Source organism: Neopsephotus bourkii, unplaced genomic scaffold (assembly GCF_033783945.1).
Source record: "Neopsephotus bourkii isolate Nb327-2 ecotype Australia unplaced genomic scaffold, CSIRO-AGI_Nbou_v1 NB_533, whole genome shotgun sequence".
Lineage (NCBI taxonomy): Eukaryota > Metazoa > Chordata > Aves > Psittaciformes > Psittacidae > Neopsephotus > Neopsephotus bourkii.
Genome location: NW_026901034.1, coordinates 911,100 through 930,365, shown reverse-complemented (window position 1 = coordinate 930,365; position 19,266 = coordinate 911,100). Strand labels below are relative to the sequence as shown.

At 44.2% G+C, this 19,266-nt stretch overlaps 1 protein-coding gene across 6 annotated transcripts in view; it reads right to left on the bottom strand.

The window, feature by feature from the left end:
- Window positions 1-19,266, bottom strand: part of DNAAF8 (dynein axonemal assembly factor 8) — a 96,581-nt gene that overhangs the window by 6,377 nt on the left and 70,938 nt on the right. For all 6 annotated transcript variants that reach the window (XM_061350664.1, XM_061350662.1, XM_061350663.1 and 3 more), the window contains 6 exons: window positions 17,711-17,880; window positions 11,575-11,770; window positions 7,862-7,956; window positions 6,280-6,400; window positions 3,147-3,364; window positions 1,507-1,592 (listed from right to left, as the gene is read on the bottom strand). In XM_061350664.1, coding sequence (XP_061206648.1) covers window positions 1,507-1,592; window positions 3,147-3,364; window positions 6,280-6,400; window positions 7,862-7,956; window positions 11,575-11,770; window positions 17,711-17,880 — 886 coding nt within the window. The remainder of the gene's footprint in view (window positions 1-1,506; window positions 1,593-3,146; window positions 3,365-6,279; window positions 6,401-7,861; window positions 7,957-11,574; window positions 11,771-17,710; window positions 17,881-19,266) is intronic.

Here is a 19,266-nt window from a genome sequence, read left to right as displayed (position 1 = left end):
GAGCCAGCCACCCTGGCACAGAGCAGGATGAGGGGTGAAAACACAGCTGAGACTGGCACTTATCCCTCCCTGTGAACGGCAGTGAGAAGACACCACAAGGTTTGCTCTAGGGGTGCTGCCTTGAGACTGACGATCATAAAACATACCAAGTTAAGCCTACAGAGAGGGAAGCACTGTGTTGAAGCTTATCTTGTTATGCAGCATCCATGACCCTGATGAACAAAAGCCTGGGGAAAACAAAGAGGTGGGGGATCTCTGTCAGGTCTGCTGACAGCCACTCTCACAGAACTACCTTCAGCAGTGATCTCTGGGTTTCCCAACAGCCCCCTTTTTCCCCGTAAACGAGGGAACCACTGGAGAAAACATACTAGAAAAATCTTGGATAACTTGCTCTTTTCTTCTCCTTAGTGCTGTACTTTGCAGGGTGAAAGATTTGGGATGTGGCTCCCCAGGGTGTGATCTTAAATCAGTGGAAGCAAGGTCTAAATTTTGTCATTGGGTTCAAAACATTTCTGAGAAGTTACTGATGAAATTTGTTCCAGCTATTCTTCCAAGGTGTGGCCTTGTGACTGAGCACCATGACTTTTCAACAAACTGCAAGAACTCCAAGGTGTGTCTACCAGCTTGGATCAGATTTGTGAACCAGCTTGGTTCAGATTTGACCCCCTTAATTCTTGTAAACCCATGACATCCTTGAATACCACATGCCTGTCCCACTAACAATGTTATCTGGAAGTCCTCCAGATGAACGGAGGTACAGCCATGGTCACGACAATCTTATCAGTGTCCCTGCTGAACTGCTCTGCACCGTCTGTGTCAGAAAAAAAAAGACTCTCTTGGCTTCCCCTGCCAGAGGAAAACATGTGCAAGAGCCACACACACATGGCATTGCCAAATACCAGCCCTGTGCAATGAAACCTTCCCTCTGGGGAGTAGTGGGTTAATTGCCCTGCTAATCATTCCGTTTCACTAATCAGTCCCTGCAGAGGGGTTCTGTTTGTTTTACCAGGCTCATATATCCTCTCCACAGCATTTCTGGTGATTTATTTAAGAGGCTCATTTTTGATTTTGCTCTCTGGCATATTTTAAGTTTGGTTTGGTTGGTTTGTTGTTTTTTTTTTTTTTTTTTTCTTTGATAGCAAACATAGAATCTGCTAAGCTATTTCTCCTAGGAATTTTATTGATTCAGAAGGTTTATTCCCAATGAGAGCCCCTATTTCAGAGAATCCTGTGTATTCATGGAACCATGACCCCAAGCCTCACAGACACCACAACTCAGTGTTTAAGGGCCTAGTGTAGGACACGTGGCTTTGAAACTGGGAAACGTGCTGACCCATTAACAACACAACTTAGGAAGGCTATGTTGCCTTTGAGAGGCACCTGACCTCATGGGAGTCTGAACTGGAAGTGAAGTACAGAGAAGAAAAGCAGCTGCCCTCCCTTGGATCACAGGCTCTCTGGCAGGGGGTGAGACAGTGCTGGTAAAGCAATATTGTCCTCACTTACCTGTCCAGCAGGGAGTTGAAGGAAATGACTGCATTGTCTCGCTGTACTGCCAGCACCAGACACAAACCATTCTTTAAAAGAGAACACTGCAAGAAGAGGGAAGAACAGTGTGTTGCTGTTGCTGTCCACTTAGGTGAGTCTGTAAGCCTCACTGATAAACTGCTGACAGCACAGATAACTGCTTATGTGCTGTGTGAGGGGAAGAAAGTCACAGAGCAACAGACTCTTTCAATCCAAAAGAGTATCATGTCTGAACTGTTAGTTACCCTGCTCCTGTGGCATAATATTATTCCCGTTCCCTTCTCTCAGAGTGAAAATAAGCAGGTTATTTAGGTGTGTTATTCAGTTGGTAAGTCTGGAATGGAGAATATGGAGATATCAGACAATGTCAAGATACTGTAGCAGAAACAATTATTACTTGACAGAGCCCATCTCCCTCCTGGCAAGGGAAGGCAAATGCTGTAATGTTCACCTTTGGCTCAACAGTGTCAGACCCTTATGAAAACACTCCAGCTCTGCCCAGAGCAATTTATCTCTGCCAGGAGGAAGTGTTTCATGGCCAGGTGAGCAGTGCTGCTGCCATGGCTCTGTCTCCCACATGCTGATTCGCTTTGTCCTTCCTAGAGAGCTGTGCACCTTTCCATGTGCAGAGGGATGGCATCCTAGGGGAGCCACAGGAGAAGGAAGAAGTGCTTACACTAATTGGGTGTTAGGTATAATTGCTGTTCTATGCAGATGTACTTCAAAGGCATGCTGTCAGTTTAAAAAATCATGACCTGAAAAGATCTTACCTGTTCTTGTTACAGATAACACCAAAGACTCATAACTGAAAGGCTGTAAGCACCAATACTTGTGTTTTTTCTGAGGGACTGCTGTGTGTCTCTGACAGCGCTTTGTTGATTGCTACTTCCAGCATAAGTAGTTTCCCCCCTTGTTTACTCTATGCTGTTGACAACACTTTCTTGCATGTTCTACCTTAGTGCTTTGCCCTAGAAAGGTTCCTGAGATGGTGGGCTTCTCCCGCACAAGCGCAAAGAGACACTGATGTAAAGCAATCTATCTGCTTGCCCCAGTAACATATCTCATGCTTAAGCCCCGTGAACACTTGCTCAAACCTTATTCTGGACTGCAGCTTAAGCTGTCAGCACCAACTAAGTGGGAAGCAAAATGAAATCTGTGCCTAGGACTCCAGGGCACAGTCCAGAAAATGGAAGGGTTATTTAGCATTGTAAAAGAGGATTAATGGGGTGTGATTAGAGAAAGGGAAATACAAAGTATATTATATGTAAAACTAAGACAGGATACAGTGGCAGCACATGCATAATAGCAGCAACTGCACACTGAAATGTTAACTGAATAAAATGTTTAACGTGGATGTGCTGTTCACATTAGGGCACACATAACAATGTCAAGGTTAGGTGTCAGCAAGGTAGTGGAGATACAGGAACACCAGGAACTAGCTAGCAAGGCATGCTGCCACATTCCCTACCAGAGGTATTAGAGCTTGCATGCAGTGCTGTGCTAATACTGCTACTAAAGCAAGTTTGCTCCAAGCTAGCTGGATCCCCTAGCACAGCATGGCATTAAACAGCTCCTGTTTTGCCCGAAGGAAGCAAAGCGTGACTCCAGCTGTTCCATACCTGTACTGCAGCACTCCATCCTGAATTGCTTAGTGTCTTGGAGATGCAGCGAGCTTGTGGCATGTCCAGAACAGTGAGACGTACTCCAGTCACTGTGAAATCTGTGCCAATGAGCTCATCAAGCAGTTCCACATAAGGTGGGGGCTCTGAACCCTGAAGGCTCACCCCCGGCAATAGGAGGCAAGTGGTTTGGCAGAGGTTGTCAAGCAATGGCTGATCTGAAAGATCAAAGCACAACACATGCTTGTTTTATATCTATCCCAAACAACTGGCAGCCCTCTAAGTAATTCTTCCTGGCCACAGACCAGTAACTGGAAGATCTGAGGCCCTCAGGCATTGTTATATGGTTTGGGATGTTCACAGATGCAATTGCTCACCTTGAGCTGTTGAACTGCTGCATGCCTATGTGTATGTATCTGGAGATCACAAGACAGCAGTAGTGACCCCATTTCAGAAGTCAGACAAGGACAACTGCTGCTTCGCCACAGGAGATACTAGTCCATTTAATTTCTTCCAAGCAAAGAAATCTGTTAATCCAGCTGCTTTTTATAATCCAAAATGTAATTCTGAACCAGTGTACATAGGACTTAATGTGTTTCATATTTTCCTCATGATAAATCTGCCTGTCCATTAGGCAGCAGCTTTGTGATAATGATTCGCTCAAAAGGAGAGGCTTCTTTGTGTGCAAGAGCTACCTCTAGTGTTCAAGATGAGGCCACCAAGTGAAGGATGTGTCTGGCTCGCTGGAGGCACTTACTATATTGCTCCTGACAGTTCAAGGATCACGTGTGCTTGCTTTTCCAGGACAGTGACTCTTTGAAATACATTTTCTGAGACACAAACACATCAAGGATGAACACTGGTTTCCTTTCGACTCTGCTTAGACATCTCCAAAGCAAAATGATCCTCATGCAGCAGGAAATTAGGGGTACATCATTTGAGATGAGCTCCCACCACTGGGCTGTTCAAAGCTTGCAGAATACTTGTGCTCTCTCCACAATAAACTATGGGATTTTTTCCTATTTTATCTTATTTTCTGCAATCTCTTCTAAAAATTAGGAAGTACAAACCTGGGCACAAGCCCAGTCCTTTCCCATCGTGTAGTAAGTTGGTGGGGGACATACCCTGCAGCAGCAGCAATACGGGATGTTTTGGACTGGGAGCAGCTGCAAGTCCCCTCTCACTGCAGCTCTGTGCTCTGAACACAGCCTGAGCTGACATACCCCACCAGAAACACAATGTGATTGCATCTCTGCAGCCACCCAGACAGCTACATGCAGAACAGCCTGGTCATCTCAACAAAGCTGCTGTTGGATACACAGTCACCAAGTTCTTCTTTCAGGACTCATACAAAAGTTTTAGGAATGTCAATAACAAATCATAGAATATGAGCTTGGAAGAGACCTCAGGTATCATCTGGTCCAATCTTCCTAGACTAAGTATGACCTAGACTGGATATCCCAGCACCCTGCCAAGCCCAATCTTAACTGTGTCCAGTGTCGGGGAATCCACCACTTTCCTGAAAAGATTATTCCAATGGCTGGTTGTTCTCACTGGGAAAAATTCTCCTTTTCTACCCAGTCAGAATCTCCCCCGCGGTTCACTTCTGCCCATCCCCCCTTGTCTTTTCGATGTAACTCCTTACAGAAAGAGAGCTACACTGAAAACAGAGACTTTGTAGCCACCCTTTAAATACTGTAATAATGTTGTGAGATAGGGCTCACACTCCCACTACAGGGATCAGTTAATTCTCAAACCTTCATGCAGTCAGGGTCTGCTGTCTTAGTGGCTACAATAACAAGGTCTTCCTTAGGTCTGCAACCTAAGAAAGGAGCTTGCCTGAGGATTGATGATTTTTGCAATGGTCATGAAGCATGCGTGGAGCCAAACCAAAAGCCAAACCAAGTCAGTGGAAATAATTCATTGTCAATTACCTTAGCTAAAATCCTTCAGAGACACCCCCTGTTCCCCCCAGGTGACTCTGCGCTTCTCAAGTAGCTCTGCTGGCATTAAGGCACAGGCCTTGGCCTACAGCACCCTCCTTGCACTTCTACATGTGCTGTCACATGCACCTGCAGCTAAAGGTCAATGCCCAAAAGCACTTTATCAGTAAGGGGTTATGGTGGGATGTGATGGTCAGTAGTTCTGTAGCAGTTTTATCATACTCTTTGCCTGTCCACAGCAATCTTGTGGTTTTATAGCTGGGCTTAACAACTGCAGCACTCAGACGCAGCACAGGAACATTTGCTCAGCTCTCCACCCTCGTGCTTGCCAGTCACATCACAACTCAAGCTACAGGAATGAGAATGACCCAGTTCCAAACAAGTCTGCTCCCCAGTGAACACCACAGGGATGCTTTACCTAGTCACTGCTTGTTTATGAAGGCTCAGAATCAATCCACAATATCCCAACATGGAAGCATCCCCATGTGTGAGTTACATATCCTGACATAAATGATGTTGCCTGTGGTGTACACATGCTTATCAAGTAAAATCAGCAGAAAAGGCTGAGAAACTGTAAGTGGCTGAGGGAAGTGAGAGGTTTGCTGAAGGTTCAGCTTCAAATCAAAGTCAGAGCAGCAGTAAGTAGAAGTCATTTTGAGCTGGCAGCTGTTCATCAGCTAGTGGGAACTGAATGAGATCTCAGTCCAGTTCCTGAGAGTGCGCTGGCACTAAAGCACTAAAAGCATAAATTGTATTTACCTACTCACAGAAAAACACGTCTCACTATCGCCCATCCCTACAGCGTGCTGGCCTCTCTTGTGGCAGGCTTTGAATGGAGATGCAAATCACTGTAGCCAAGTCAAAGTTTAAGTGCAGTGTGAAAGTGCAGCAGAGAAATGTGCACTACCACTTACATGGGATGTGTGACAGTGCTGGTTCTGCTGATGGTAAGGTCAGCAGTTCTGAACAGGCTTGCATTTCAACCCATGAAAGCTCTGGCAGTGGAAGGCCCTGGCAGGTAAGCAGTTAAATGCCTGGACTCCACTGGAGCTGTTTTTTGCAGCTCAGAGCTGTCTTTTCCTCCTGAAAGGACATCAATACCAAATCTTGCTGCCACCAGATGGTTTGTCTTGCTATCCAATTAATCAATAGCAGTCTCAATCTATGACAAGGGTTACGCACTTCCTTACCAAGGTTGCATGGCTGCTCAGAGCCCAGTGAACTGAGCTGTCCTCCTGCCCCACACTTTATGATCTTCCGGTGCTTCTTGATTTCCAAACTGACTATGGGGTCACGTTTCAGGTTATAGATCTGCAGGAGGGAAGGGAGGGAGAGAGAGGCAAGTCATGGGAACACCATTACCTGATCAGGAAGGATAACACTTCAGATATATTGATTGAGGCAAGCTGTGAAGCTTTCATTGTGTACTTCTGTAATTGCAGCCCAGGAAACACCTGCTTGTCTAGAGACACAAGAACATTTTACATGCGTTGTATTTATTTTTATTGGGGCTCAATTCAGAACAGCATCTTGAGATCCTTTTGAAGGTCCTGTATACAGACATCTTTCTAAGGTCTCTGCTCCAAGCTTTTCAAGGCCAGAAACTAAGGGACTGTGTGTGTCTGACATTTTTATCCAGTGTGTAGTGGCTCCCTTCCATCTCTGTATGAACTGGTATATCTCTCCATACCAGTACAGTGTAGCAATGATGCCCTGGATCTGAGTTGCAGAGGGAGAGCATTCACATTAGTGAAGCATATTACGGATGTGGCTGGCTGCTTCCAGCTCCAGAGCTAATCTCCTTGGACTAACTCAGCTGGATCACTTCTGTGCCATGTGGACAAAAGCAAGGGTCAAAAATTTCCAGCCCTTTGTTGAGCATAACCAAATAATTTCAAAGTCTGGTTTTGAGAAGAGAACGATCAGAGTGGAAATGACATACAGAACTAGTGGAACGGGAAAGACTTACTATTTCATTTTAGCCATTGGCAGACTACAGTGGTTTGAATTAGAGACCAGCAGCATGAGGGCTAGATGAGCAGAGCGGGCCACAGTGGTACTGGCAAGCTGCTTGGCACTGCCTGAAGGCAAGCTGAGGGGCTAGAGTGTGAGCCTTTATGCCCCTATCTATGGGCAGGGAAAGATGCAGGCAGCCAGCAGCTGTGCAAGTAGTGTATTTACAGCTTGAGATGTCTCACACATACAGCTTCACCCTTTGCATTGCTGTGATCTGGTACCTCTGCACACAGGGCACAAAAGACAACACCCTTGGCACACAAACAGGGCAGTGCTCACCCTGTGAGCATGTGGATGTGTGCATATTCTGTGGTAGACATTCAGCAATCAGTGAGTTACATTATCACCTGTCCCTCTTCACCTCCATTCCTGGATACTACATGAGAAAAGCTGGTTAAAAAGCAGCCTCTGGGCCAGCTATGTCTTAGCAATTGTTGATGATGTTGCTATCCCTCCCTGTGACCTGCTTCCACAGCGATGTTGACTCTGTCTGGGAACTTAGCTTCTAAAGTATGAGCCCTGAATTTACAGCACAGGTTACTGAACAAACATATCTGGAAAAGCACTTTTCCACTAAGGCTGTCTGGGTCAATATAAAGTGAGCACCTTGTGATAGGAACATCCACAGGAGAACAAAATCTCAGCAGCTGGTAAAACACATCAAAAAAAGCATAATCTAAAGTGTAATAGGAAAGAAAGACCAAAGCCACTGCTCTGATACAGCAGGATACTTCTCAGGAAAGGGCAGAATCTTACCTCTTCCTCCTCTAATGTCGGACACTTGGCATAGCACAGCCCTTCTGGGAAAAACAGCTTCATATCCCGGACAGCTATTTGATAGGATTCAGAGCCTGAAAGATAAATACAATGACAAGGTTCTCTCAGGCCATGAATTAAACATTTTCTAGACTCACACTCATCTTTTGGAGAGACTGATGATGTGCAACGTACTGAAGTAATTGCTTTAAAGGCCAGCTGTCCTATAGTAATATAGTAATAGCAAACATTTTAAACCATTATATTTAGAATAGTTTCATTGCCTTCTTGATTTTGTGATTCTGTCCTGTTATCACTCAGCTGCTTCTTCATGTAAACAAGACTCCTATTTCCCAGCAGAGTAGTAAAGCGAATTGTGTTAAGGAGCCTGTGAACCTCTTTAATACCAGCTCCAATCTCCTATTTTTGTTCCCTTGCTTCTGAATCACATCAGACTGGTCTTACTGAACGGGAAGGAGCTACTAGCTGCTAAAACAAATGTGCCTTGTAACAATAACGCAAGTCCCAGATAAGCTGGGGGCTCTGACTTACAACAGAAATCAGAATTAGTGAGACACTGCTGACGGAAATTGAGACTGGGACAGGTACACAGAGAAACAACATGAGGATCACGGAAGGAATGGAGAAACATTTGAAGAGTTAAACTAAAAGACCTTGGCTCATTTGACCCAACATGATACAAAGCTGAGAAGGAATCTGATTTCTGATAAATACACCTGGGTAGAAAAGGTCAGAGAAGAAAAAAGAACTACTTAAAACTGAAGTAAAGGTATTGGCCCAAGAACAAATGGATACAAATTGGGTATGACTACATTTAAATTTGAAAATGTAAGAAGAATTTTAGCTATCAGAGCAGTGAAGTTCTGTTACAACCATGCCATAAGGATGGGGTGGATCCTTATGAAAGGGAATATATGATGGCATTGTCTGTGGAGGAATTAACTGAACTCAGTGGCTTGAGAGGTCTCTCCAGGCTCAGCATCAGGATATAGCATATCCCTATAAAACAACATTGTTACAAAGCACTATTCAGAATGCTTTGAGATTTGTGGGTGGGAGATGTTAGAGAAGGAAAAGCTATTTCTATATAACTGGAGTTCAGATGGATTGTCAATCGCTGGCACAGATCCATACCCCTGGGATACAAATATACAAAACGTAAATATCCTCTGAAATATTACCACCTTTGCAGGCTACCCATTGAAAGAATCATGCCTTACTGCTCTTAGAGCACTCAGCCCTGTCTGAACTTCATAATTCCAGCTATTGAACTGCCAGAGTCCTTAACGCAGTAGTTTACAATCCTAAGATTGCCTAAGTCATCAGCATGTAAGTTGTGCTGGATCTTTTACGTACCTCTGAGTCAAAATCTTCCTTGTTTAAGTAACTGATGCGATTACAGAGGACACAAATGTTCCCAAAGCTTGCAACATTTTTACTCTCACTTTGCTCGAAGTATAAGACTGTGTAAGACGCCTGTGTAAGAGATCTTTGGGTTCAACAAAAAGCACTATATGATGACTTTGTAAGACCAAGAAGAGATGAGATGAGTGCAGGTTTACCTCTGCAGCTGAGCATCAGAGTATTAAAACTGCATTACTTGGTTCAACAGTATCACTGGAACGTAGTCTTCATCTCCACTGATACTCCCCAATTACTCTGGGAGGAAACACACAGCTGGAGTTTGCTCTACTTCAACAAGGTGACATTAACTAGAGCTCTTCCTCAGTTGAAGCAAAACTGAGCAGGCTCATTATTCCCTCCTAGGAGAGGAAGATGGTGCTCCACAACCCTCCCAAATGATTACTCACACAGTGATTCAGCAATTCCTGCTTAACTTGTAGGTAAATGCTTCACCCCTTTTGGAGGACAAGCTCTTGGAGATGCAATGGGTTATAAATGCTCCTTCCCTTATGGACAAACGCCTCCCTGGCCCAGAGCTGGATCAGAGCTGGCATCAGTGAGTACATCAGTTACAGCTGCCTCCAGTCTCCTTGGATGTGTGCAACGATGGCTCTCTGAAAGAGTCACATTGCTGCCATCAACACAAGCACAGGCTGCACTCAGAGGATGGGTGGTGGCCAGCTAAGCGCAGCTCTGTGCTCAACCCAGCCTTTGGAGTGAGCAGGAATCTGAAAGCAATCAATCCTTCAGCACACCTCTGAGGGCTTCTCTAACACAGTGAGCTATTCCAGTGAAAGACAGGGTGAGGCTTGGCTTCTCTTGCTAATACAAAGTAAACTTCAGCTGAGCTATGCTAGGGATGCTCTAACATGGGATGCATGGGTATCCTAAGTTTGGGGTATATATTACTAATTATTAGCTGCGAGTGAAGAGTTCTCATTCTCAAGGCAACCTGCATACACAAACTATTAAATTTAAGAGCAAAAGAAGCAGGGGCTTCTTGGAAAATTGGCTGAAGAGCCCTGACCATTCCTTTTGTGTAGGTAGATCCTGCTCTTCAGTCACTCCCATGAATGAGATTCTGTAAGTGGTGTGAGCTCTCTCTTGGTTTAGTCTTGTTCCTAAGGATTATGATCATACCTGAGAAAAAAACACCAAGGTTCTACCTCAAGGGGTTGACTGTCTCCCCCAGACTGTACATGGGGGCTACTTCGTTCCCTACCAGTTTTCCTCAAAAGATCACCTGATGTGGACAAAAAAAGTGTTTTGATAGCACAGAATACAATAGAGAGAACCAAATAATCCAATCTTGACAAGAAAGTTCTTCTGGAGCATGAAGGTACATACACAGTGTCTGCTAGCTCACACTAGAGTGTGCCTATAGAAACTATTGCTTTTATTATTTTTACATCCCTTTAACCACACACAGCACAATCAGCACCACACTGAAGAAAAACCCTGTTCATGGGCAGTGAACTAATGGTGCTTAATTCCCTAGGAATGTTTGAACTCTACCCTTCCCACCTTGTGGCAGAAGCCCAGGCCCACTCCAGCAATAACCTAGGCTGTCTCCAGTCCATTCTCTCCAGCAATACTTCCCATTTTCCCCTCCTTCACACCCACTCCCAGCTATCTCCCATCCCACCTCCCACTGCAGCATCCTAGCTCCCTTCCTGCTGGCAGATGAGCTGGCTCAGCATCCAGGTGCTGACTAACTGGTGTGTCTCTGCTGATGCGGCAGCTGGCAAGAGCCTCTTTGAATGGAAAACAGCCGAATTTACCTCTTTCCTTAGGGAAAGCCATTTTTGATCACCTCTTTTTAGTCAATCATTAATGTTTGGACATGTTACAGGAAATCAGTATCTTGGAGTTTTTTCTCTCTCTGTGGAATCTGGTGGCAGTTGGCCGGTTGGTTATGAGGTTACCAGGAGGGTAGCTTTGAAGCAGAGAGAAGACAGATGGGCTCTTGGGGATAATTACAAAATAACCAAGCTAAAAGTACAAAATAACCAAGTAGTGAAGAGATCAAAGGAAATCTGTTCTGGTGGAAGGCAGAGCTAGGGCTGTTCTGGAAAGAAACCTTTTAATATATCTTGTTGGGTTATATTTCACAGCTTGAGACATATTCAGCTCAGCCACCAGGACAACAGTGAAGGCTTTCAAGGGGGGGATAATGGTTTCTACCACCTGCCAAGGCTAGACCTACACTGACAATTCAGGAGGTGACAGTACATAACGTCTTTTTTCCAATGGCACGTTTCAGCCTTTGGACTTTCACAAAAACTTACCATAAAATCCATTTTGGACTGTGCTGGTGCCATACTGAGCCCTCCAGAGGTATGGATCTAGTGCTTGGGCTACTTTAGGGTCCTCTGGCCCCAGTAAATCTATCAGCTTCTTCACAGCATTTGGCCTCTGAAGACACAGCACGAGAGCAGTGCCTGAAATAAGGTAGGAACAGTGAGCTTCTAAAACAGCAGGATCCTGAAGAGAAATAACAGAGACAAAACAGGTTACGATGAACAGTGCTGGTGAGTGCTGGGTACATCACAGCTTTCCTGACCTGCTTTCTCTCCATAATATATGTGCTAGTGGTTTCTGCAGGCAGAGCTTCCAGAGTACATACCATAACCATTAAGCCAGCATTTGCTGTTACATGCGCCAGGTAGTAGGAGATCTAGTTCCCACCCTAAGTTCCCACAGAGCTAAAGAAGTTAATGACAGGATCTTAAGCCATAGCAGCTTGTGGTTCTAGTCCTCATGGCCCTAGATCAACCAACAGTAGGTTTTATACATACAAAAAACTTCAGCAGTAATTTCCTAACGTTTTAGTAAGAAAGGAAACAAAATCCTGCTCCTAGAATACAGGAAGCCTTGTGCTGTGCTTGTTCTGTGTATCTGTACATTCCAGGTACCAGAGGTGGAGTTCATTTTCAGGGGATAAGGATGAAAACAAATTGCTACTCTGCAGTTTACTCATCTACTAGTGACCCTTTGATTTATGCAATAACCCTTTTAACTTGACCTTCAACATGACACGAGGATAGGGTGGAAGGAATAGACATTAGAAATATCAACAAGGTCATAAATGCTCTGGGATGAGGAACCACATTTAATTCCTTAGCTGATATATAATGAAGGATTGCAAATACTAGAACTTTTATTCTTGCATTCACGCAAGGAACACACACAAGTTAGGATCAGGACTACAGAACTAGTGAGCTTAAAACAAGGAGGCTCAGAGCAGCAGGGCACTAGATAGGGACTGAGAGAAAATAGCTCCCCTCCTGGCTTTGTCACCGATGCATTGTGCTCCATGACTTATTTCTCTACCCTCATTCTTTTCCAAGTGTGATTGGTTCAGCCTATGACCACTCTTGAGCAGAGATGTTCCTTTTGATGCTGTGCAGGTCACAACAACCTGGGATCTTTATTTTAACTAAGGATAGGTAAAGACGATAACTAGCAACCACTGCACCAGTGAGAACAATCTGATTTGGAGGCTTGAAATGGACATAATGATTGAGAAGCACAGGGAAAGGCAGCAAATGACTGGGGCAGAGGGTTCCAAGAGGCAGCAGAGCACTCACAGCCTTGTTGACTGCTTTAATTAAGTAAACCCTTGGAAAGCCAGGCTTGTTGCAGACATCTCTGCTGAGTATGAGGTCAGGGTGCCCACAGCAGATCCAGGGTGCCTCCTCCTGCCCCTTCATCTTGACAGAGTGGCAGGAGCACCAAGCTCTGCCTCCCCGTGCTCCACAGAGAAGCCCCACACCAGAACTATGTCCCCTGTGCAGCTTATGCACAGCAGCAGTTTCAGCGCCCTGCCTGAACCAGCCCATGGTTATTTATTTATTTATTTATTCAATTTCGGGGGAGATGGAAGGGGGGTGTGGGGAAAACCATCATTTGATTCAGCTGAAACACATCATTCAGCCCCCTAAGGGGTTTAATTCCTCTATTTCTTAATCTTCTATTATCTAGATAAAACATTTCCAAAAGTAAACCCCATAATTTCATTTAAAATATGGAGATAAACTACTCAAGGTCTCTTTTGCTTTCCTATCATATGAAACCATTCACTGTCTGTGACCCAAATCTTCTCTCTCTCACATTCCTCCTCAGCTGTATTTCCAAGAAGTAGGCTATGAATTGAAAAGCACAGGCTCAATCCAGATATTCTTTTCTGTATTTGAAAATGCAAAATGATCCATGAGAAAGCCCCCCTGTTTTTAAATGGGTTAGTTAGGTAACTGGTTTGATATGTATCCATCCTCACACCTCATGGAAACACAGGGCAGAGGAAACCCTGGGATGTCACCTGCAGAACAGGACTGTGCAGGGAAGTTTTAGCACAGGCTCTCCTCTGGCAGGAGAGCTCCATTTAGATGAGGATGAAGAGTTTCAGCAGGTCATAGTATACTGCAACATGCTGACATTCATTCAGTTCTGTATAATACAAGATTAAACTTTTTTGCTTGAAATCTTTTGGTAGCTTGAAAGAATATGTACATAATACACTTTTCCAAGGGCCTTCTCTTTGGGAGATGAAACACAGTGAGGATGACTTCATGTAAACTTTAAAAAGGACTGAGTATAACATACCAACATTCATCCATATCAGAAACATCTGCAAAAGAAAATATTTAGAGATGCTTTCTGTTAAACAGACCGAAACAAATAAAGTTGTTTTGTTCCAGAACTTTTAAACACCGTTTTTAGATCTACATAACAGAACCTTACTGTGTTTCCTGTCTTTCAGTTGTTCCCCCGCAAATACGCAGACTTTGTGTTAAAGATGATGCTTTCTCTGATTGCTACTGATGGTGTCAGTGAGTCAAGATGACTTCTCCCATCCTAAGAGATCTTCACATCTGCTCTAGGCTCTGCCAGCAAAATGCTTCTCTTGTTTACATCCTGCCTTTCCACCATCTTCACCCGTGTCCCCACTGACACCTGAACAGCTGTGGCGAGATGTGCAGCTGACCCAAATTCAGTGAGTGATGTTGTTGCTGCACACAGAGGAAGTTCCAGCTGTGCACTGGCTCTGGAGGACTAACAGGATTAAAAAGCAGCAAAATCATCCTTTGGCCTCTACTGTCAGAATCACAAGATAGGACTGGAGGGAATCATCAAGCTACTGAGTCTAGCGACCTGCAGGCAATCATTTCAGGTGATTCCCAAGAGGGTGATAAGGTCCAACTGTAAAATCAAGCTTTCTAGCTGGCAGCCAAAACTGCACATTGGTGCTGGGCTGGAGCTGTTGAAAGTAGATCCAGCCTCCACGGGCAGAAATCCCTTCAGGAGTGGCTGCTTCCCACAGTTAGAACATGACCAGGTCCTGTTAACAGCTGAGGAGACAATGTCAGCTCTATTTACTGACTCTTATTTTTGTAAATTATTCATAAACTTCAGGTAAAAAATATGATCATGGCTCCTGTAATTAGATGCCTCAGCAAACAGCAGACCAGTCCATTATTTATTGTATGCCAAAGACCATATGCTACTTAGAAGCTGAATGTTAATATATAAGTTGCAAAAGCAATTGTGTACCTGAAATCATGTTGCTGAGGATATTTGTCAGCGTGCATATAAATAATCCATTAGAAAGAGAAGGAGATGCTAGGTAGTCTTTCTATGAATGAATAAACCCCAAATCTGTGATCAAGTACTGTGTATACAAAACAAACTGGCACACTGAGGAACACACAGGAGCTCTCTAGAGATTCTTGGAGATGGATTTTGGATCAGGCTCCAGGTGAGGAGGAGGTAAAAAGCCCTTCTAGAAGTGTCAGACACACTGGTTCCATGTTCTTCAAGAGATGTTAAATTTCAGCAATTTGCCCCCATATTAACAACCTCATCTTAAAATCAGCCCTGTATCCTGTTGTCCCCACAAAGACTGACAATGAATAGCACTCCAATTCAAATGTTTATATGAAATTCAGCTACAAGAAATATATCTGCCCCCACCAGCTGCCCTTGTAACACTTAGAAGCTGGATTTTGCAAATAGTCCAGGCCCTGAAGCATACTTTGGCTTTTTGCAAATCTATCTGTTTATCTTGGAAGCTCAGCCTCTTCCAACCCTCACAAGCGAGAGACTTTCAGATGTGCTCTAAAACTGAGAAGCAGCCATACAGCAGAAAGCATTTCCTACTGCCCATTCCCTCTGCCAAAGGCAGTTGGTGATCTCTGCTGTCTCACTTTGAAAACCTGCCTTTCCACCCACCAACCCCCACGAACAAAACCCCAACAGTCTGTAATTTTTAAGCTCATTAGTCACCAGCTCTTCCAGGAAACTAAATCAATGCTCAGCAGCTGCTCCAGTGTGCTAGAGACCTCCCAAAACAAGAGAAAATGTTGATGAAACCACTCCCCTGTAACTTTACCCAGCATACATCAGCATTAATTCCTGAGGCAGACATTGGGATTTTTTTAAAGTGTCTTGTTTCAGATGATCAACTAAGCATTTTTGTATTTAGCTGTATGGTTAAAAGCCATATTGGAAAGCACTCCTTCAGCAACTCTTCACAGAATCCCAGATCGGTTTGTGTTGGAAGAGACTTCAAAGCACATCCAGTTCCAACCCCCTGCCATGGGCAGGGACACCTTCCACTAGACCAGGCTGCTCCAAGCCCCACATGACCTGGCCTTGAACACTACCACAGATGGGGCAGCCACAGCTTCTCTGGGCACCCTCTGCCAGTGCCTCAGCACCCTCACAGGGAAGAACTTCTGCCTAAGAGCTCATCTCAGTCTCCCCTCTGTCAGGTTAAAGCCATTCCCCCTTGGTCTGTCCCTACAGGCCCTTGTCCAAAGCCCCTCTCCAGGTTTCTTGTAGCCCCTTTAGGCCCTGGAAGCTGCTCTGAGGTCTCCCCTTAGGGATCCTTCTCTTCTCCAGGCTGAACCAGCCCAGCTCTCTCAGCCTGTCTCCAGAGCAGAGCTGCTCCAGCCCTCACAGCATCTCTGTGGCCTCAGGACTCTCTCCAACAGCTCCACGTCCCTCTTGTGGTGTTGCCCCAGAGCTGGATCAGGACTGCAGGGGGGGATCCCTCCAGAGTACAGCAGAGGGGGAGAATCTCCTCCCTCAACCAGCTGCTCATGCTCTGGGGATGCAGCCCAACACATGAGGGGTTTCTGGCCTCAAGTGCACACTGAAGCCGGGTCATGGGGAGCAGCTCCTCATTGACCAACACCCTTCTCCTCAGGGCTTCTCCATCCAGTCTCGCCCAGCATGTGTTTGTGCTTGGGATTGCAGGACCTTGTACTTGGCCTGGCTGGACTTCAGGAGGTTCACATCATCCCACCTATCCAGCCTGTCTTACAAGTGGCCTGTAACTATTTAAAAATCAGATGCATGTGCTCCATGGCTTTGCCATCATGCAGAACGTGGTAACTGTTCCTGATTGGTGGTTATGTTAGAGCACTGTCCTGGCATGCTCCTCTCTTCCTCTGGAAGACTAGTAATACTTTCTATGAGAGAGTACTGTAAACTCTCCCAACATAATCCCAGAGCAATATTGATTAGGAAGGCTTGTTTTCTGTAAAAGTTAATTGGTTAAATGTCTTCATGAAAGCAATCAAATAACAAAGAGATTAAAAAAACTAATAATAATCATCTAGCTCCTCAGGAGTGCCCAGATTTCAGTTTCTGGCCTCTTGTATCTTTACACTCATATCAGGGTATTGCATTTTGGGAAAGAAATCATTTCTAAAGGTGTAGAAGAGCAGAAACATGCACCTATTTTTAGCTAACAAAAGCCTGTAATGCCCTGAGATTTAAGAACCTTCTTTATTGTATATTAGACAGTAGAAATGACAGTAACTCAATTTTCTCTCTTTGCGGGTCATTTTTACAGGCTCTTCTACACACACTCCTGGAAGACAGATTCAGCTGCATGTGTAAGATGTGTAATACATGTAATCTAAGGGAACAGGGCTCCAGAGGTACATATTCTCTGGCAGTGCAGCAGATATTTCTCAACTTCCAGGTTTAAACACATGGAAGGAGAGCCCGGCCCAACTGCAGGGGTGTTGGTTGCACCTTAGATATGCCTTTACCTGGAATGACCTTAGGGAAGGAAAAGAGGACACCTGTTTTACAGTTAGAGAATCAGCATTGCAACTTGGCAACTCCACTGATTCCTGGGAGATCTGTATTAACCAGATCCTCCAAACTTTTGTTTTAGAGAAACCAGGTCCGATGCTTTATGGCATGCAATAAAAGAAACAGTCAGCACACCAGCTTGCTTTGTGTCCGACACTGGTACAGAGCTGACTGTTCTATATAGCTCACTTCAACAGCTCAGAAATCCCGGATGGGAGGTTTGTGTTTTTTTCAGGAACGGATTATTCACTAGCTAACATATTTCCCCACTCCAAACCTAAGTGTAGCCACAGATCAACCAGCTTCTTAACACACCTGTTTCACTTCAGAAGAAAGGAGTCGTAAGGCAACACCTGGTTCCAGGTTTATGTGCTTCATGCCAACCACAGTGAATTTTTCCAGGTCTAGTTTTCGGAGGATCCTTGCAAAACTGCGGCTCCAGGCACCGGGTTTGATCAGCAGCACTGTGCAAAGAATCTGGGCTCCTGTAACAAAGCACAGAGTGAAACCCACAGCTGCTCCTAAAACCCGAGGTAAAACAGAGGGCAGAATTTACTAGCCTGGACAGACATCAGTAGAAGAGGCTTATCTAAAAGCTGGCATCAAGTTCACAAAAATTTGAATAAAACAAAGTCATAATTCCCCCCCCCCCATCAATGCATGTGGGGTCTTGTTTGATTTTTAGTTAAAAAATATATCCAAGCAACATATGCTTGTAGATTGTTTTTTCCCAGTATATCTGCTTTGAGTCCAAGACTTTTACATGGAAGGTCTGTAGGATAAGACTCGATTCTTGATATTAATATGAAAGTTTTAAGAGGGATAAAATATTCTCTTTTACATTTTTCATGTCAACTGTAGTGATTATGTGATATAATCCTTAAGGCAGCTATTAAATTCTCATTCCTCAGTGCTTTGCTTTTGCTATCTCTGTTAGAGCTATGTTTCAGAGAGGCACTAACAAGCATGACAGGTCTCAATTAATGTTTTAAACCTATTACAAATAAGAATTATGGTTAGTAAAACTGAGATTTCAGCAAAACCCCTTTTGCTCCTGACAAAGCTGCCCCAGCAGAGCTGCCAGCAAGGTGCAGCTCTGTGTGCTGGGAGAAACAGAACAAACCAGGCCAAGAGAGTTTTGCTCTCTGATGATACCAACTGCATTAAAAGGCAGAAAGCAGAGACATTTTCATTTTTAAATGGCAGCATTTTCAAACTATTAGTTTTGCTAAAGTACCTTATAACTAGGAATATAGTTAAGATTCCCAATATCCTAATATTGAAGATAATAAATCTTTGAACAGCCTTTGAAGATTTATTGACAACAGTAGTGTCAGAACCAGTCAGTTAGGGCCCATTAACTGCTGGTGCCTAACTATGGCAACTAGCATGAAGCATGAGGCTACAGTACTGCAGGCTGCTCACATTCATCCATGGTTATCTGTTTGTATACATAAAGAGTCATTTTATGCTTCCTGTATCCCCACTACTATTTATACAAATGTCAATGCAACGAAGCATCAACACTACATATAACTTACTGCATACTGTTATTTCTAAATGGCATGGTACTGATTCATGACAGAAATATGGGATCAAAACTAAAAAATTATATTACTGCTCCCCCACTTGATAGGGAAACTTAACCCTTATCATGCAGGGAGCCCTCCTCTTAGAGATCTGACATTTTATTCACATCATTCTTGAACAGAAAGGTTTAAATGCCATAGTGCAGGAGTAGAGCAAACTACTTAGATCCATTCAGCTGCTTGCACACTGAACAGCAATCTCAGCTGTGTGCTGCTACATGAGTTCTCATTGTCCTCCAGATGTTTTATTTGCCATCTGCTATGTTTCTGGGCAAACATTCT